Here is a 21,691-nt window from a genome sequence, read left to right on the forward strand (position 1 = left end):
AGGAAAAGAAATCAATACTGTAATTATTCTTTCCTAACATTGTTGTATCAATCAAAAATCAATAGGATAGCTGGACTGTAGGTGGTTATGTGGTTCAGATAAGAAATAATTTCAGTAAACTATGGGAAAAAATATCAATGGGAATTCTGTAAAATTTTTATTAATTCCTAATTTTATTCATTTTCAATCTTAAAAGAAAAAAATGTTAAGTTGAACTCCAGAAGAAAATGTTTTTACAAATGTGTATCTGACTGTACTAGACAAATCAATATGTGATTCAAAGCTAAGGCTGAAATGCATGACTGAGCAAGGACAGGTATTTAAGTGCAAAAATGAGCTGCAAACACATGAAGAAAGGCGCAAGTATATAATTAATTAAAATATTATTCAATTTTTCAAGTTTTCAATTAAATAATAATGTAAGAATTAGAAAAAGACTGGAGTATTAAAGACTGGAGTATTATAAGCTGAATAAATTATATTACATCGATACAGCTCCAACTGAGCCAAAAGGAAAAAGTACTTCATTTGTTATTCCTAGATTTCCTTGTCAAAATAAAGCCCTATTTTGTAATGTTCACTTAAAAAATACAAAATAAATGCTAAATTTATAATTGTAATATTTTATTATAATTTAAAAATCTATCTCCCTACATTATCACATGAGCAGAAATGCATGTATATATAATTAAGAGCAATATATGTAAGCATAATTATTCCATGGAGTCTACAATAGTAGTTGTGATTTTAAATAAAGTAAAATGCAATTTTTTTCCCTTTTCTTGCGTCTAATTCACACACAGTAAAATTTACCTTGTTGTTTAGTTCAATGAGATTTTATGTAGTAAACTGTGGGACCAGAGTAACTGTCAGATGTGCTAATTGCTTCTTACACTGTGGTTTTAATTTGAATTTCTTTTTTATTTAACTTAAAATACTTAATTGTTAAGAAAAATTAAATATATTTAAGGTGTACAATGTGAGAGACCCATTGACCCATTGACTCAATGGGTCTCCCAATGACCCATTGAGAGAGGGTCATTACAAGATAGTTAGGACATCCGTCTCCACAGATGCCACACCTGAGCTCTCCAGAACTCGCTGGTCTAGGTATTGAAAGCTCAGGCCCCAGGGCAGCGCCTGTAGCTCAAGGAGTAGGGCGCCGGTCCCATATGCCGGAGGTGCCGTGTTCAAACCCAGCCCCGGCCAAAAACCACACACACACACAAAAAAAAAAAGCTCAGGCCCCTTGACCTACATCTCCCCACTTCTCTCCCCACTATTCCTGACAACCTCTGTTCTTCTTTCCTCTTATATGGACTTGAATTTTTTAGATTCCGCACAAAAGCGAGATCACACAGTGCTTGTTTTACTTCCCTCAACAGAATATCTTCCCCTTTCATCCAAGCTGTTAAAAAAGACAGGATTTCCTTCTTGTTGGAGCTGAAAAATATCCCTGTGTATGCACCATAATTTCTTTATTCATTCATCTGTTGATGGACACTTAGATTGTGCCATATTTTGGCTTAAAAAAATATATATATAGTATGCATGTGTATGTGTGTGTATATATACACACATATAAACTGACTTCTGAGCATATTTGAACAGGAATACAGATATGCATCAATCAAATTCATATATATATACATACACACATATATTCCAAGCCCCAAGGTCAGTAGATTCTGAATAAATATTTTATAATGAATGGACACATCCGCATATCTAAGTTATATGCATTAACACATATATGTGGATATGTGTGTTCACACTATAATTATTCTGGCAAAGAGAAACTGGAAAAATTGTCAACGTTTCAAACGTTAAATGACACTTCTTCCACAGTAAATTTAACATCACTTAGCATGTGAGTTATCATCAGCCATTCTTAGGAGTTACACTTTGGATCACTCTTTCAAATCTTGAAAAGGACGGTGCTATTCCATTCTAGCATCGGACATTTTCAAGGAACAGGAAAGTGAGGAGAGACAATATATAATAAGTAATTACTCATTTTATACTTAGGAGGGAAAAAAAGGCACATCTACATTCTCCACTTTAGGAAAGTTAACCATTATCACAGTCACTGGAAACTTCACAGTTTAGCTAAAATCTAGAAATCTGTTTAAAATATTATTTGGCCTCATAGTACTTGAAATTTATCTAATAACTGAAACAGTCATTTCTTTTTAAAAAATCAGAAGGTTTTTCATAACATTATGCTAAGCTCATCATTGTCAATAAATATTTTTGGTAAATATATTAAAAAACAGTTTCAATTTTGCTAACCCTCTTAGTTGAGACAGACTTAATGTTGCTGTAAAATGACCAGCAACTAGAGAGGACGGCCAGTGAGAATAATTAACTTTTCAGTGAACAGCGTCCTGCTACCTTGTTATTCCAGAAGGAAGACACTTACAGCTTACTGGAGAGAGCTGGGAGGTTGTGAAAGATCTCTTCATAGGGCTCCTCGGGTGCCAAGGTGGGAACAGGTAAAGGCTCTTTCCTTTTTTCTTCCCAGGCGACCTCAGCTTTCAGCAGCATTTCTTCAATAAAGTCAGATGCGGCAATATCTACAAGAAAAAAAGCAAGAAAATCATGCAAAAGTGAGTGGTGATAGCATGGAAATCTATTTATTCTAATAATTCTAATATGCTTAAAAGGCTAAAACTTATTAACAAATGAAGCAAAACAAAAAAAATAAAAGTTTATGGTAGGAATAAAATTATAGAGCTGCCATTTAAAAAAGGCGATTTTGTTTCACATCAGTGACATATTTAATTATAAATGAAATAAAAAATACAAAAATAATATGCACGGGAGGGTGATGTGTACAATAAAAATTATTGAGAGGCTAAGCTTGAAAGAACTTAACATCATTTCATTCTCTGTAAAACTCTTCCTGCATCTTGGTAAACGTGAATCAAAGTGATGGAAACAGTTACACCTCCCAGTGGCAGGTTATAAAACACATGGCAGCATTCTACAAACACCCTACTAACAGGGAGGTGAAGAAATACAGCCTCAGTGTGTTATTAAAACAGTGGGTCTGACCTGCCTCCTTCATCCTTTTTTAATTGGAAATATAAATATATTTCCTTACAAATTGCGCATTAAACAGTAACTTCTGAGCATATGTGTGCCAGATTACAGATACACATCAATCAAATTCACTCCTAACAACAGCTGAAACTGAAACTTTGACAGATCATAACAAAAAGTCACATTTATATCAACCTCAAGCCTAGTGGAGGCTGACAGTCCCCTCCAGTCATCAGCCACACCGCATGGCCTCCTGTCTCTATAAATTAGTGTTATGGGGCTTTCTGAGCTAGTTAAAGTAATTGAGCGGCCACATGAAGACATTTATGCCAGGATCTTATCGTTATTTGGCTTAGGGCAAAAATGCGTGTAAACAGCAGGGGCAGCTCATCTGTCAAATATTGGGAAGTTGTTTGTGCTCCGCCTAACAGCAATTCCTCAAATTTGCATTTTTCTCCCAGATATTTTTCTATGAATTCATTCCAAAGCCAAGAAAGAGAAAATAACAAGAATACAACACAATACTGAGGCTGATTTTCCTTTGCTCAGTGGTAACGTGAGCTCTGAGCTCACGGCTCTCTTCACTGTTCTCCTATCCAGTTCACTCTTCTTGTCAATTGGCTTATGGGACACACGTTAGTTAAAAACCTCTCACTAACTCTTTGCTCCTCATGTGTGAGACAAGCGTTTTTATTCAACTGACAAATAGTTATTATGGGTCCCGTATTGTATCACTTATTGTTCATAAGCCCCTAAAAGGTAGGGTTGGTGTAGACTTTACGTGACTGCCGTGGAAAGTCGTCTGACAGAGTCTTCCAGCTCTGTGCCGAGGGTACAGGCCAAGGCTGAGTTTGAACCGGAAACACTTACTTCCTTCACTGGGGCCCTAAGACTGTCAACTGCCATTGCCTCAGATCTCTGGAATATTTAGAGAGGAAAGGGGAGAGGGTAAAGATGGGGTCCACGTGGTCCAAAGTGATCACACCTTCCCTTGTTTGGGAAAGAAGCCAAGAATATAAACTTGAAAAATGTGATCTCCTGTTACAGAGGAATGGCTTATACTCACAATACATACACATTTTAAAAAGATAGAAAAAACTCCAAATTTCTATTTGCTCTTTTCACATTTCTGTTAGGCATAATTATACAGGTAACTAGACTGTCATTAAGATTAGCTTGATTCTAAAGTTTGAGGCTATTAAGCCATCTGACAGTTATTTGTGGCATATTCAATTTATTTTAGTAGGGAAGAAATAATAAATAGTAATAAATCTTAAACAATGCTACCTAATTCCAAAGAAGTAAGAAATGGAAAAAGTCTCTTCTGGCTTAAACTGGAAGTTTATCAGACACTCCCGTTTCTAGAAGGGTATCAAATGAACACTATCCAATGTAAAGTGTTTGGGGTTAGTAGAGGTATAGCTACAAGAAAAATAAATAGATCAAATTATTCAGATCATTTACTACCTTTACAATATGTTTTTGTGTTACTTATTCTAGACTTTCTTATTTAGAATTTTCTTTTTATAACATCACAAAAATAACTATGAACAGTATTTTAAGTAATAAGGGCAACAAAATTAATGTGGCATCCATTTATAATATAAGTATATGGATACATAAAGGGGCAGTCAGTAAAAGAATTTTAGGAATCTTTAAAAAGATATTAAAAAGCAGTAACATTAAATCAAGTTTTCCTGAGTTTTAAATTAACATGCAAGTTTTAGTGTCTCTAAATTTCTTGTTTAAATATCTCTGCAGAAAATAATACTATAATTGTTGAAAAACATCGTAATGGATAGCGATGTATTTGGTAGGAGAGAAACAAGTTAAAGGACAACAAAAATATATTTTAAAGTTAAGTACTACTGGGCGGCGCCTGTGGCTCAGTCAGTAAGGCGCCAGCCCCATATACCGAGGGTGACAGGTTCAAACACAGCCCCGGCCAAACTGCAAGCAAAAAACAGCCGGGCGTTGTGGCGGGCGCCTGTAGTCCCAGCTACTCAGGAGGCTGAGGCAAGAGAATCGCTTAAGCCCAGGAGTTGGAGGTTGCTGTGAGCTGTGTGAGGCCACGGCACTCTACCGAGGGCCATAAAGTGAGACCCTGTCTCTACAAAAAAAAAAAAAAAAAGTTAAGTACTACTGAGCGAATCACTACTGTGAACGTTCAGAACATTGAAAGCAAAACGCAACAAAGTCCAACTCAGAACAGACCCTTGTGAGGGAGCCATGCCCTTGAGGTTACAACTGTGCTGGAACTGGGTGGTCGTTCCTCAGCTTCACGGGGAGCCCAGCTCTCCTTTCCCACCTGTGCTCATGACGGATGAACAGCAGGCCTGGGCTGCTCCAACCTACCTGACGGCTTCTCTTCATTACAGTTCACGAGGTTTGGGTTTGCCTGATGCATCAGCAGAAGTTTCACCAGGTTTGTCTGAAATATCAAAGGCAGTTGAAATAGGAAACACTACACCAGATACTGATGATTCATCAGTAAATAACACACAGCTGCTGCCCTTCACCGCCTGGTGGAAGGAACGGGGTTAGCATTCCCGCTCGGTAGCTCCAACTACTACGCCCTCTCCCTGTTCCTTCGGGGAAAACACCAGATACTTAGACTATTTGTGCTATTTATGAATTCAGAACAAAAATGACTTGTCAAACAAGGGTTTAGTCACAGAAGATGTGGAGGAAAAACCCTAACTTTCAGGTTGATTTTGATTTGATGGGAGGAATCATGTGTGATAGCGTGTTTTGTTTTGTTTCAATGGAGCAGTTCATCAAAGTCCAAATTGTTGGTTTTGTCCATCCAGGACAGCACCCCAGACACGAGGAACCTAAAGTCAAACTGGACCTTTAGGAAAACTCAATCTCAAACTGTAAGTGTGAAGCACCCCTACGAGAGGTCAACGTAAGTAAAAACTCAGCACCTCACAGGTACAGAGTTACAGGTACTATACGCATACCTTTGAAAGAGCAGTCATGAAACACATTCCCACATACCCAAATTAAAAATTATGTCATTAATGGAATCTTTGTGTGTTTTTCTCAAAACTGTCCCTCTCTGTTTTTCCTTGTTTGGCCACTATCATGAATTTTGGGCTAAGCATGAACACTGTTCTTTACTCATACAAGCTTAGCACACACGTACAGAAGTGTCCCTAAACAATATATTGCTTCTTTTGCTTGTGGCAGTTACAGAAGTGAAATCCCCTTACACATATTCTCCCGCACCTTCATCTCAAGGCTCACCACTGCATTTTTAAGAGTCATCAGAATCCATGCATCATACAAATACATCTCCGTGTACCTGCGTTCCGCTCAGTGAACGCACAGCCCTGTGTAGTCATTTATTTACTGAGAATAGTCTTGTTCATACTTCATGGCACACACACGCAGGAGTTTCTTCAGAATGAGTGTGCTTTGACTGAAAATGCCGGCATACAGGTTTACACATCCTTACAGCGACTAGATAGCTCCACCTTTTTTTTCAAAGAGGCTGCTCCAATTTACACTCCCTCTTCCTAACAGTACCTGTTGCTCCACTTATAGTTCATAATTTTATTATCAGACGTTTCCATGTTGTTAGATTATTGGGTGTTAAAGGAATAAGTCACTGTGGTTTAAAGCTGGATTGCTTTGAAAATAGAGCTCTGTAGTCACTACAGGAGACTTCTGGCTTTATTTAAGGCATTAAGTAAATTTTTTTTAGTCATGATTTTCTTGGGATTTGCCACTTTTGTTTACATTTTCAGATATACTGCTGTAACAGTGCTGGATGGATACGTCCCTTTATTGTGTTTCTCTTTAGTTGTCTTTCCTCTAGTGCTGTCTATGTGGTTTTCTTTTCCTTTGCATGAACAGCACCAGCGATTCTGTGCACCGTCTGTCTGTCTGCACAAATGTTTCCAGAACGGCTCATCTCGTTAAGCCTTACAGAAGGTGCATGCTGTTGGGGATTGTTGATCCCTTCTGTATCTTTGCTTTTAGTTCCATCAGTTTTTTTCCTAATGTTCTACATCTTTGTTTTGACATTCTCTGTGCTAATTCTATTAATCTCTGCAAAACTTGGAAGTTGACCATTTAGCTCAAACTCTCTTCTTTTATAATGTAAACATGTATTATTTGCTTTTCAACTTTAAAGGCTGTAAATTTTCATCGAGACACCACTTTTTCCATATCCCACATAGCGATAAAGATGATGTAGCCTTTTCACTGTGATTCTGTTCTAAATATTTTTAAATGGTGATCACAGTTTCATTTTTGATTCACAGGGAATAGCAAATTCTGAAACAACACGGTTATGTAATACAAAACAGCTCATTCTCAGCTGACAAACACTGGTAGACGGCATTTTCTCCTAGGCCAGGAAAGCCGAAGTGGCGGAAGGCAAACCACAAATTTGGAGAAATCCGTTGTGTTGGACAGTGGAACCCTCACAGTTGTTTCCTCCCACCATCTAATATTTTTGTTGTTGTTATTTAAAAAGAAGTGATCTAAATGCAATAAAATGCACAGATAATAAGCACACAGTTGTACCAATCTTAGCAAACATGCATATCTATGTAATCAGTAACATAATTAAGATACAGAACATCTCCCTGAACACCAGCTTGTCCCTGCTGCCCCACGGACATCAATCTCCATTCTGGGTAAGAAGCCACCTGTGATCTATGTCACCCAGACTAGTTTGCCTGTTCTTGTGCTTTGCATAAATAGAATATGGAAATATATATGCTAGACATAAGGGTCTTGAGAATTAGTCCTTTCTCTGCATGTACCGACACTTTCTCTTCTTATTGTAGTCCCTTGTATGATTGTACAAACCAGTCATTTTCTTCTTAATTGACAGTTGAGCTGTTTTCAGTTTCTGGGTCTTTGAATAAGGCCCTTATGGACATATGTTGTTTTGGTCAAAATAGGCTTACAGGTTTCCATTTTTCTCTTTTGAAAATTCATGGAGTGGAATCCTGGGTGACCTGGTCAATGTATACTGCACAGATTCACAAAGCAGTTTACATCCTCACCAGCAATTCTGCTGCACATCCTTCCTAAAGCTCGATACTGTCATTGTAAACCTCTTGTGGCTATTATGCTGACTGTGAAACAGCATCCCAGTATGGGCTAATTTAGGTTTCCCTGACAACTAATGACGATGGACATTCTCACGTGCTTGGTGGTCATTCCAACGTTTCCTTTTGTGAAGTGTTTATTAAATGTTTTTGTCCAGTTATTACTGGATTGCGTATCTTTTTATTAGCAATCTGTGCCTATTATTCATAAATTTTGGATGTACTTGTATTACATATATTCCCTCCCTCCATTCTATGGATTGCCTATTCATCTTCCTAAAAAATGTCTTTTGATGAACAAAATAATATTTTTATTTGTTTTACTTTTAAGTACAACATCTGCACATATAACTTTTGCTCTAGTAGTTAGTTTTTTTTTATATCCAAATAACTCTTTGCCTACTTAAAGGTCATGATAATATTATACTATAATTTATTCTAAAACCTTTATAGTTGTAACTTTCATATTCATGATCCATTTCCAGTGACTTTTTGTAAATGGCAGGTACAGCTTCGATGATCCAGTACCATCTGATTTTCAGCAACATTTATTGAAAAGACTAGTTTTTCTTAAGAAATTACTTTGTAATTTTGTAATCAATAGTATAGTTATGTTCTGTCCCTTTTTGGAATCTGTATTTTATGTTCTACTGATCCACTAGTCTATCCTTCCTGCATTATCTACAACCCGGACCAGTGCAGCTTTACAGAAAGTCTTGAAATCTTACACAAGACTTACAGTTGGTCTTGAAAACACTCCCCATTTTTTTTCTTTTTGAGATAATTTTGTCTGTTTTAGGTACTTTGCATTCCATATAGATTTTAGAATGAAGTTTTCGATCTCTATAAGAAAGTCCTCTAAAATTTAGACTTGGATTCCTTTAAACAGATAGCTACTGTATCAGATATACCTGGCTGCCTTCACAAACTGGTTGGTGGCTTGAATAATAAAATGTATCATCTTACATTTTGTAGGTCAGACATCATCGCGGGCTGACGTCGGGGTGCTGGTTGTGCTGCGCTTTCTTCTGGTTCTGGGGAAGAGTCTATTTCTGCTTTTCCATCTTTTAGGGATCACCCACACGCCTTGGCTCATGATCCCCTTCTGCCATCGTCAAACTAGCAACATTGCTTTCCTCTTGTTATTTTTCCATAGTCACGTCCTTTTCAGACTTTCAGCCAGAAACAGGCCTATGCTTTTAAGGATCCACATGATTACAAGGGGCCCGCTTGGATAATTCAAGAAAATTTTCCCAGGCCAAGATTCTTAGTCACAGTGAAAAGTTCTTTAACTCTGTAAGGCAGCTTATCAGCTGGGTCCAGCACTCAGGGCATTTACGTCTGTGGGGACCACCATTCTGCCTTTGCAGGTATCTTCCCTGTCTCAAGGACAACTGAGTTTCAGTGAGCGTGGTGGTTACCTTTCAATTTAGGTAGATCTTTAATTGTCACTGCAATATTTTGTGGTTCTCAGTGTAGAAATCTTGCACATCGTTTGCTGGATGTATTACATAGATTTTATGTTTGTAATGTTTCTGGAAACAATTGTCATAAATTCACTTATGGTTCTAAATTTAAAAATAATTTTGAGATTCCTTTGTTTCCTTTCTCCTTTCCTAACTTTGTCTTTCATTTCCATTTCTTATTTTATTGCACCAATCAGAATGGGCTAACCTCTCCTGCTGTATGTGTTATTGTTTTTTGCTTTTATCACATTTTTTTGTGAAATCCTTCACCTATCCTGAGCTTCCTGTCCATGCATTCCAAGGGACCTTCCTAAATATCAACTACTGTTCTTCTCAGTTTTCTCCTTGTAAAATTAATGAGGTTTTCAGTGGTCTACTCAATTGCTAGATTTCCCACAAGCCCATTCAAACTAAGCGGTTTTGCAGAACACAAAATTATTTCAGTAAAATTTTTTCCGTGCTACAGCAGAGTGCTTATATTTAGAACTTTATTTTGATTTCCAAATACATACATACTTTACTAAAGAAATAAGTTCTCTTGGTATCTCAAAGATTAAATGTAGATTGCAGATTCCCAGGGCATTGAGATAGTTATAAAACAGAGTTTTGTTTTATACCAAAGACCTGAGAGATTTACCTATTCTTAAACCATAGGACAGAAATGAAGAAAGGAAGAAAAGAAGAAATGAAGGAGGAAAAAGGAAAGAATAAGAAACAGAGGATGGAGAGAGGTAGATAAAATGAAGGGAGAGAAGGAGGAAGGGAATACAACCGCAGAAAGAAATGAAAAACATGAGAGCCACGAATGACATACAATTATTTTTGTTCCTCACAAATTTGAAAGAATAGCAGTAAATCCAAAGCTTTTGTATCTCTGCAAAAATGCCAGAGTAACAGAGATGAGTAACTACGTTGCATTTCAAAATTCAATTTGCTCCTAACAGGACTCCAAATGAAATCTTGTGCAATCCCCCAGCAAACAACCTGTTTCCCCAGTGTCAACTACAGAAAAGTGCGTAAGTAATAAAAGCAAATGTCTCTATGAAAATCTTTAACAATAAAAGAAATTCCATTTTATTTCAGGCCTGTGAATATAAACATTCATGGGTGGATGAGGAAGCTTCTCTCCCCTGGGGAATTCCTTTTTTGGAGGGGTAAAGTTAGTATTTCCTATGAGTTTCCTATTAGAAATCAGGGAGGCACTTAACACAACTGAATTGAGCAGTCTGTGCTGATTTCAATGGCTCTGCTTTGAAATACCTGTTTTTTTTTTTTTTTTTTTTTTTTGGTTTGTTTGTTTTTGGCCAGGGCTGGGTTTGAACCAGCCACCTCCGGCAGATGGGTCCGGCGCCCTACTTTGAGCCACAGGTGCCGCCCTGGAACATTTGTTTTAAGCTCACAAAACATCTTTAGGCAAATTACTTCAGACCAGAATAGGGAGTGAAATATGGCCCAAGAACTCTGCACTACTAAAAGAATTTCACAATCAGCAAAGCTATGGGAGGTTAAGGAGACCAATACTGTGTGTGTGTGTGTAAATGCTATGTGGCTAACAGGAAACATACTAAAGCTAAAATTTAAATTAATGTGAGTTAATGAATATATACTCTACTCCAGTGTTTTTCAACTTCTTTTTATCTCTCGGCAAGCTTGAACCTATAGTTAAACTTCCATGGCACACTTAAATTATGTTGATTTTAAAAAAGAGTAAAAGAAAAGAATATACTAACTGTGCTTTGAACTTCTTTCACAAATAATCGATGATCTGTAAAAATTTCCAAGGCACACCTAAGATCCTCTCCCGGCACACTGGTGTGTCCCAGCACACAAATGTGAAAATCACTGGTCTACTCATTCTTTGAATAGTTGTATTTCAGTTTGGTTAAATTTATCAAAATTATTTTCCTGATAGTCACTTAAAGTATCCCTTTACCCACAAGCATTTGGAGCTAACACTCATTCCTGGTTCAGAAGCTAACATAGTTTGGTTGAACTTATTAAGGGTAAATTACAGTGTTGAGAGTGGAATTCAGAATTTGTACATCCCACTTGAGTTATAAACATCTGTGCTCAAGGGCACACACTCTGCATTATAATGAATAAACATCTCTGACTCTGAGAACCATGTGGGCCATTTCTAATCTAAGACATTTTAAAAAGTCTAATTAATTATTTATTATTCGACTACCGATTTCTTATTAAACACATGTTTCTGCCTTCATCCTCCATAGTGCGTTACTTTTTCACCATTCCAGCATCGCACCTGCCTGTCCGGGTTTTTCTCTCCTGGAATCCTCCCCTTTTGTTTCCGTGCAGCAAACCTCATCTTCCTCCTGAGTTGTGTCCTTCCTCCTCAGCATCCTTTTATGGGAATTTTCTTTTATACTGTTGTATAGTCTGATTTGTGCTGTTAGGGCAGAATATTTGGAACTGGGCAATTTACAAAGAACAGCAATTAAATCCTCACAGTTCTGGAGGTTGGGATGTCCACGGTCAAGACACCAGCAGGTTTCACGAGGGCCCATGGAGCATCGAGTTCTTGGGAGAGGGGGACGCTATGTCCTTGCAGGGAAGAAGAGCAGAAGAGAAGGGCCTCCCCACCCCGCAAGGCCTTTTCGTGGTGGCGCTGACCCATGCGTGAAGGTGGAGCCTTCGTACCCCAAACACCTCTCTTCAGCCCTGCCTTACACCTTATACTGCTGCACTGAGGAATAAGCTCCCAGCATGTGAACTTTGAGGGACACATTCAGACCACAGCAACCAGTAAATACTCTGTCGCTCACAAAATCTTGCTCTTGGTTGAAATCCCTTTCCGCTGCACAGGGTTTTTTGAGTGAGCCACTCCAGATCTTTACTTCGTGCCCCACCCAACGCCTTGCACGTGCCCACGTTTCTCTGGGGAATCTCCACGAGCACATTCCACAACCACCAGTCTCAGGAGCACTTAGCTCGTCTCCTCTTCACACGGGACCCAGTGAGGCAGGGATCAGTGATGCACCTGCTAACCCTGGACATCACTGAGTCTCTCCTCAAATAAACAGTGACTTGGGTAGTGTTCTGCATTGGTCCCATCCAAGGTGCCCTGATGTACTGATAAACCACATGGACGCTGCACCTGCACGCAGGTCTCACAGACTGTGGGTGATGCCGGCCAGTGAGCAGACAGCTATGACAAGCTGTGATAAGGCTGGACTGTGGGATATGCAGGGTGCACAGGAAGGAGCCGTCTCCCACAGATTCAGGTAATTTGGGAGGACAACTGATAAAGTGACATCTCGGCTTAGCTCTGCAAGGTCATTCAGATTTAATAACTTCAGGGAGAGAAAAGGACAGGGTAGACATCGTGGCATATTCTGGAAGTGGAAAGATTTCTTTATATCCTCAAATGTGGTAGAGTGAGGCATGAGAAGTAAAACTGGATAACTAGGTCAGGGCTTAGACACATGGGGCTTCAGACACATAGAAACTGTGCTAAGGCCTGAGTATTTTATTTCAACAGCAATGTTGATTATGTTGTTCTGGGACAGCTGGATCACGCCTGCATGTGGAGAGATGGCTGAACCCAGATGCAGACAGGCCGGTGCCCAGGCACAGTCCAGCCTCCCTGTGCAGTGAGGATGCACAGACTGGCTCATGGTGAGTATAGCTCTAAGACCTCAAAACCATCCACTGGGTAGGAGCTTGTAGGCACAGCAGTCTGTTAGCCGTGAAAGAGGAGAAGGGGTAGAGAAATGGATAGTGACTCATTTTGTGGTGAATAAATGACAAGAGAAGGGGTAACAGATAGACACAGAGCAAGGTGCTGATAATTTCCTTTTTACGCAAGTTGTGTTTGAGGACAGGTCGATAGAAATGGCCCCTGTGCAGTGATACACTTGGGTCAGGATCTTGGAGAAAAACAGAGGCCAGGCTTTGGGAGCCGCCTCCACATGGAGAGGGTTTGAAGATGAAGGCAGGGAGATTTCCTAAAGACACCGGGAACGTGAAGAAGGGAGGGAGCCCGGGACAGACGCCATGTGCCGAAAGGCTGGGGGGTAAGGAAACCAGAGAGTGTTTCCATGTTTTTCCAATGCAAAGAAGAAATATCTGAAGAAAAGTAAAAGTTCCTAATATATCTCAATTCTTAAATACTTGGGCAAAAATGTATTTGAGAATATAAACAATTTTTTTGAATATGTAAATGTGTGAGTTGTGTCTTACAAAACATTTTGGAAAGGGAGGATATTTAGATTCTAGACTTCGTGCAAATATTTTTTTATCTTTTGGTGTAGTATTGCCAGTCCTCCTGTAAACACTAAAACAGTAAATACATACAAGACCAGACTCAAACTTCATTCTCTTGGTAGCTCATGAAGGAACTGTAAAATCTACAGACTTACTGCTCATGTAATTAATGCAGTTCCTAGTTTTAGGTCATAAAGAGGTATCTCTTTCTCACTGAAAAAGTTAATATATTTATAAAGGGTATTTTTAAAATGTATATGCCATCCCAATATAAATATTAATAATAAACACTGTCCCAGACTACAAACTACGGTCTCCATAAAGGTATTTGTACTTGTAAGATATTCATAAGAATGTGAAATTACTGTTTTGTCTCTAAAAAATGCCATTAATCTCTCTAAAACGGTAGCATTTCTAAAGCTTTTTCTCTCTCAACAAAGATAGATTTATTCACAGTAAATTTCTTCAGAGTTATAACTCTCCTGTGCAGATAAACTGATATTCAAATAAAACCTATTTGTAATAAATCATCTCACAATGTGCATTAAATGCTATCTCTGTGGATGAACTTTTTAAATATAATTCTAAATGTCATATAATATTTTTCTTGATGAAGTAATTGAAAGATAATTTACTCAAAATCTTCTGTTATCAAAAATCTTTGAGTTGTTTTTTATTTAGTGTGACTAAGAAAAGACAATTTGGGTTCTGACGTCCTACATTCTAACAGAAAACCTCAGCCTCGTCGTGCTCTAAGTGCATTTGGCTTCCTGCCTGGCTCCTGGGTCACCATCTCTGTCCATTCATTTGTCACTCTGCCGGGCAGCGGGAAACCACCACGGACGATGAAACCAGTTCTCTGGCAGGAACATACATTCTGGTGGAGACCTCACTCGAGTGAGTTTAATGGAACAAAGGGGAAAAGATCCATCTTATCTTCAGACAGTATCCTTATTTATAAAATGCATAAGAAATTAGAAAATACTGGCTAGGCGCAGTGGCTCACACTCGTAATCCCAGCAGTCAGGGAGGCCGAGGCAGGAGGATCGCTTGAGCTGTGTGAACTCAGGAGTTTGAAAGAGCAAGAGAGAGATCTCATCTCTACTAAAAAACAGAGAAAAATAATTAGCTGAGTGTCATGGGGTGTACCTGTAGTTCCAGCTACTCAGGAGGCTGAAGTGGGAGAAATCTCTTGAGCCCATGAGTTTGAGGTTGCTGTAAGCTAGGTTGATGCCCTCACAATCTAACTGGGCAACAGAGTAAGACTGTCTCAACAACAGCAAAAAGAAATTAGAAAACACTGAATTAATGGCAAGCCTAGAGAAACTAGAGGATAATGGTAATAATATTTAAAAATATTTAAATATTAAATATTAAATATTATTAAATATTAATATTATTTAATATTAAAAATATTTAAAAATCCTCGGGCAGTGCCTGTGGCTCAAAGGAGTAGGGTACCAGCCCCACATACCAGAGGTCACGGGTTCAAACCTGGCCCCGGCCAAAACTGCAAAAAAAAATCTGCCTCATCTGCACGTTAATAGCTATTTCTGGAAAACTTGGTATTGGGCATCTGTTTATATAAATCCAGCAACTGGTCCATAGCCTGGGACACTCACTCATTGATGTTCAACACAGGTATGATATTATCCACCTTTGCTATTCTCAAAAATCTACAGTTTTGTTTAAAAAAAAAAAAAAAAAAAAAAAACCTTGACGGGTGTTGGTGGTTCTCATTAATTGAAGGCCCAGGCTGAGCTCTGGGAAAAGAAAATTAATGAGGCTTGCAGAGCTCACACAGCCAGCAGGTAGTGAGTTGGTGCACAGAGCTGGCCCTTTCCACCCTGGTGAGAAGGCCAGGACGTCCTCACAGCAAAGCTGCCTTCGTCACTTATTTGAGCAGAATGAAATGCAAGGAAAACAGGAAGGAAAAACAGGGAACCTGAGAAAATGAGAAATAATGCTTTTGTAAATGTTTGTGTCAAACATTTTGTAGCTGATTTTGAACAGAAAATTAGCAATAGGAAAGTGTTTCTTAATTCATGTCCCATTAGGTGATGATGGGCCTTGGAACCGCAGTGGCACCCGGGCAAGCAGCGAAAGCAACCCTGGGCCTTGGGCAGGGGGCAGAGGAGAGGCAGCCCCCGGGCCGTCTTTCTCACGTACATCCATGACTATGCTTCTCCGGTTCCAAAGCACAGATTTAAAACAAGAAATAAAAGTTTGGGACACATTTAGAACAGGAAAGTAAATGCAAGTGATGGCACTGAAAGCCATTCATTCTTTCTGCCTTATGAATCAGTGGCTCCCCCATCTTAAGACTTTCGGAGGACAGGAATCTCCAGGAAGCTTTTTGAAAGAAGTGGCATTGGATTGGGCTCATGATCCTCAGATCACTCAGGTGTGGCTCCTATCATGCCTGACACATGTTCATTGCTAAATAATTTTATTGTTTAATGTAACTATATTAACGTTTTGAAAAATTCACTTTTATCCATAAAACCAATTGTAGATCTTTTTATCATACAGAAAACAATCTACTTTATTAGTTAAATATATGTACATATATATGCATGTGTGTGTATATATATACGTGTGTGTATATATATATATGTATGTATATGAGGTGGTGTGATTCGGTTAGTGAACTCATCATAGGAGTAGTGCTATATACTTCATTGCTGAATATCACTATGTGACCTTTGCAGTACTCCCCCAGGAAGCTGTGCACCCACACCAGAATCTAGTCCACCTTTTAAAGCACTTTTCCTACAATGAGTTTGTGAACTGAATTGTCTGTCAGCCTTTGTGCAATGACAGCTCTGATGGCCATTCCAGAAAAAGAGGCCCAGAAGTGCTTTGATGGATGCAGTGTAGCTTTCCAAGGGGAGCACCTGCCAGGTGACCGCAGTGATATTCAGCAATGAGGCACGTAGCACCTTTTCTAGGATGAGTTTTAGAACATAACTGTCCAACCTCTGTGTCTGTATGCACACACATATATACACTTTTGCCATTCCTATATTAACTATGTCTCTCCCTGTGGCATACATTTTACTTGACCCTGACCTTGCCTTTTGACACTTATCATATATTACAGCTCTTTCTATTATAGGCACTTTAAAAACATAACTTCCTGGATTGAAGTTTCCATTTCTGAAGAGCAGGTTTCTTAGGGACTTCTGGACAGTCTGTGCCTGGTTTTGTCAGAGGACTCTGAACCTCTGAACTGAGACACACGTTGCATCTGTACATTATAGGGAAAGGGCCAGTAGCTTTATCTGAAGGATAAAATTTCTTATAGCTACTACTTTTTTCTGTTTCAATCTTTATAGCTTCCAGGAAGTAAAGTGGGCAAGAAACATCTAGATGTTCTTTATAACATGAGTCAGGAAACACTGGTCACACTGAGGCATGTTCAACCCATGGAATTGAAGATGATGATAGACCCTTTGTACCTGTCTTTAAACAGTTGACGTAAATGCACACTCGCTGCATCTTTGCCTTTGAGGTGGGTTTCATGTGAAAATAATCATAGACTAATTTCCTTTCGTTACTTTCCACCAAGCATTATGAGACTTTCAGTAAGTAGTATTTTTAGAATGAGAAGCAATAATAATTTTAGAGCATACCAACTTAGACTTTTCTTTCTGCTTTTCCTCACTAATTGCAGCAATAACCCAGAAATATGGAGTGATTCAAGGAGAACTTGGAAAGGAGGTAGGAGAGTGGATGTCTCAGAAGTAAACATCATCATAAGGAAATATTATAAACAAATGAAATGAACTAATAGGATAGCATAGAAGAAATTGCTGAATTCTCAAATACATGCAACTATCAAGACTGAATCAAGGTAGCTGGAACAAAGCAACAACAAATAAAGGGGTTGAGCCACTTGGGAGAAGCACAGTCTAGGGCCTTTTAAAAGCTATTAAATGTGTTTATTGAATAAATGAATCATTTTCTGTATGAAATGTTGTCAAAACAAGCGATGCTTTGTTAGTTTGAAAGAACTTCCCCAAGCAATACACTTTTCCTAAAATGCATGCAAATGCAAATGCTCTCAGTTATTTCAATAGTAGTGCTACTGAAATTCCATGACAGCTACTTTGCATACTTGTTAGTATCTGAAATATATAACTTACTATAAATTGACTGGATATGACTGTTACCCATACTAATATTTTGAAATAATATGTCTAGCTTAAAACTCCATGTGCCTGTAAAACTGACTTGTCCCTCATGCTCTTGCTACTAAGACTCTCTCTAACACTAAATATCACCCATATTCTTATAGCTAGATTTCGATAGCAATGTATTATGAACATTGCCATGTCACATTTGCTCACATAAACCATTTAACAGTTTGCTGCTCCTTGGCTGGGCATGATGGCTCACACCTGTAATCCCAACACTCTGGAAGGCTGGGGCAGGAGGATGGCTTGAGCTCTGGAGTTCGAGCCTAAGCAACAGTGAGATCCCATAGCTAATAAAAAATAGTAAAAACTGAGGCAAAAGGATTGCTTGAGCCCCAGAGTTTGAGGTTGCTGTGAGACACCACAGCACTCAAACCAGGGTGACAGGGTGAGACTCTGCCACAAAAAAAGAAAAAAATGTTAGCTGCATCTTCATGATATTATGATTCCTGCTGAGAAAGTAACCTGTACCATAGTGACTCAAGGTATGTTAGGTACAATCAAAAATCAACTCATGGAAAGAAATGTACTACTCATCCTTCATCCATTAAAATATAATACAATTCATAGAGAAAAATAAAATACAAATGTGATTTTGCTTTATATCTACTAACTGTAGAAAACAGAATCATCATAGAATTGTGAGACTCCAAGCTTGAAAACAACTATACTATAAAGAAAACAGCATTAACTCCAATCTATGAAGACTGTTTATGGGTTTTGATTGTTTCCCCCACGCTTTGACTACAGTATTCAGTCATGAGAAATTTTTATGTGCTCTTGTGAAAGTAAATATTATTCTTTAGTTTGTTTAGTTAGAAGATTTTATTAAAAGTCAAATTACATAATGATTAGTACATAATGTGAAATAAGACCAAAATTAAATATGAAATTATTTACAAGTATACTTTTTTTTAAATAATCAGAAAAATAAATTTATATTACCTGGCCATACTTGGCTGCTAAGTGAAGGGGAGTCCAGTACTGGTCATCTGCAATATTGAGGTCTCCACCGTGCTCCAGGATAAGAGAGACCACCTCCTTGTAGCCACTTGCACACGCCATGTGTAACTGCAGTGAAGAGATATTTCATTCTCTAACATTTTAAAAGTAGTGATATTGATACAGTTCATTCAGTGGTTTAAAGAGAGATATTTAATAAAACATCAGATCTAAAATGGTGGTCACCATAAGACAAAAGAACATGCCTGTGATTTTATCCATTTGGTATAAGTAGGTGTCATTATCATTCTTTGAGAAAAAGCGTGTGAGTTAATAATTTATTATTTCCTTTCTGATTCTCATGACGTGCACTTATTCAAGTTAATTCCTATTCCCCTGCTGCTCTATTCTAACAAATTCTGAATATTTTAAAACACAAAATGCCATCATTCCATGGTGTACGACTTCTTGCCCAAAGGTCAAACGTGTAGTGGTAATTTCTGATATTCCAGGCACCATACTTGGTGCCACAAAAGGCGAATTCAAAGACATAGTAGCTAAAACACAGGAGACGTCTACATTGTGATGCTGTGTACACATAAAAGCCCGTAGGACACTCAAAGGGATTAATTAATCCCAGCAGGCTTTAACATGATTACGTAGTTACCATTTTAATATTCTCCTCATTTAGTTTCCTAAGGGTATCTGAAGTTGAGAAATGAAGTTTTAGGAACTATGATGATAAGATCAGGGTCTAGAAATTATTTTATAATTTTCAGTTGGGGGAATTCCTGTTCCTAGGGAGCAGTCTTCATTTCTATGTAAACTGTCAACACACTCAATCTAACTTAGGTTACTAAGTAACTACATGGTTTCTTTCATAAACATAATAATGAGTGGAAAAATCAATGACATTGATTTTAGCCAAGAGTTTAGCCTAAACTCTAGGCTTAGCAGCATGCAATTTTGTAGTTCTCTTTCTTTTTTTCAATTAAAAGAACAAAGTTACAATAAAGTCAAAAAAGGCCAATTGTCTATAACTTTATAAAATTTAGTAGAAATATTTATTATTCTACCTTTGGACTTAATTATGATTCTTGATTTATAGTGTATACATATATGTTTACTACTTGTACTTTCAATTACCTTGGAACAGCAGCTATAGCCACCGAAATTACCATACAAACATTAAAATGCTAAGTTTCACATCAATCTTCCCATATAAAATTTACCTCATTAATATTCTAGAAAACCATAAGTATCTTAGAAAATTAAATTTTACATACTTGCTCTTCTTAATTTATTCTACACTATTTGAATAATCAGTAAATGACTGGCTGTTACTCTATGGTCTATGCAATGACACCTGATCTCAGAAGGTTCTCATGTTTTGTCTAAAAAAGAATCCGTAACACAGAGTCAAGAATGAGTCCTTTAGCTGGTCAGTAATGATCTTAATGGTGTCAAGTTCACAGGGTCAACCCCTGGAGGAGGGGCTCCCCCAGTCAGACCCTGCCCAGTTCTGAGCCAGTCATCTCAAGCACGGCTGAGGAGGGAGAGATGAGAATTCCTGAACCACCTTCTAGGAAAGGTCTCCAAAGCACTGGCTACCATGGTATAGATGGAGCCTGAGAATTTAACGACATGTAATCTTAAAACAAAAACAATAGCAAAGAGCTTTAATTGGATACTTCTACTTGTAATTTTTTTTTTTTGAGAGTCTTACTATGTTGCCCTCCGTAGAGTGCCATGGTGTCACACCTCACAGCAACCTTAAACTCTTGAGCTAAAGCGATTCTCTTGCCTCAGCCCTCCAAGTAGCTGGGACTACAGGTGCCTGCCACAACCCCTGGCTATTTTTTGGTTGCAGTTGGCCCAGGCTGGATTCATACCTGCCAGCTCTGATACATGTGGGTGGCGCCCTAGCCACTGAGCTACAGGCACCAAGCCAACAGATAATTTTTTTTTAATCCTCATAATAAAATACCAGGAGCTTAGAGCTTTTACCCTGATTCTACTGGCAACTGACATCTGAACCCATAGGCAAGTCACTGGCCTCCACAAGGCACAGTTGCTCATTGTCACTAAAAGCACATTAAGTCAAAAACATACAAAAAGAACAACAAATGTCTGTTTCCTGAAATGGGATTTGCACTCCTGCTACTTGTCCTGGACAAGGTATCAGGTACTTGAAGGTAACAGGGCTCATCACTGTGGCCTTAGAATAGTCCTCCCCTGCTATTTTCAGGGTTCTTGTGAAGGACAGAGGTGGTCACCGTGCCTGCCCTGGACTGGCAGTGGTGTATTTGGAAGCAGAGTTCCCACAGAAATCACAATGTGGAACTCACCTGCCTAACAGCAACAAAGGGTAAGACTCTGAAGTAGCTTCATAAGCAGTGGGAATAAAAGTCGGCAGTTATTTCTTCTCGTCTCAACAACCTGTAACCCTGTTGACACCCTGCATTTGCCGATGGAGAAACTCTGGCTTAGAGGCTGTAGGGAGCTCCGAGGCCACGTTCTTCTATGCCCTGGAGGGCTCAGACATGAATTAGCACATGCAGTGGACATGTGAAATGTCCGTTTCATTCCACACTAAGCCTTTGGTTAATATCATTTAATGATAGTTTTAATTGTGAGAAAATATACTATAGACCTCTGATCCTTTTAAGTTAGAGGTTTTCTATTTTAACTGTCCCAGGCAGTTTGGTCGAGATGCAGTGGATTGGTTTTGATACCTGCTTGAAAA

General features: G+C 38.5%; 1 protein-coding gene across 1 annotated transcript in view; it reads right to left on the bottom strand.

Annotated features, from left to right (window-relative positions):
- MYO16 (myosin XVI) overlaps positions 1-21,691 on the bottom strand; it is a 643,638-nt gene that overhangs the window by 342,548 nt on the left and 279,399 nt on the right. Inside the window, exons 7-9 of the mRNA XM_053563761.1 lie at positions 18,949-19,074; positions 5,401-5,476; positions 2,423-2,576 (exon numbers count right to left, since the gene is read on the bottom strand). Coding sequence (XP_053419736.1) covers positions 2,423-2,576; positions 5,401-5,476; positions 18,949-19,074 — 356 coding nt within the window. The remainder of the gene's footprint in view (positions 1-2,422; positions 2,577-5,400; positions 5,477-18,948; positions 19,075-21,691) is intronic.

The sequence above is a fragment of the Nycticebus coucang genome, chromosome 15 (genome assembly GCF_027406575.1).
Source record: "Nycticebus coucang isolate mNycCou1 chromosome 15, mNycCou1.pri, whole genome shotgun sequence".
NCBI classification, from domain to species: Eukaryota; Metazoa; Chordata; class Mammalia; order Primates; family Lorisidae; genus Nycticebus; species Nycticebus coucang.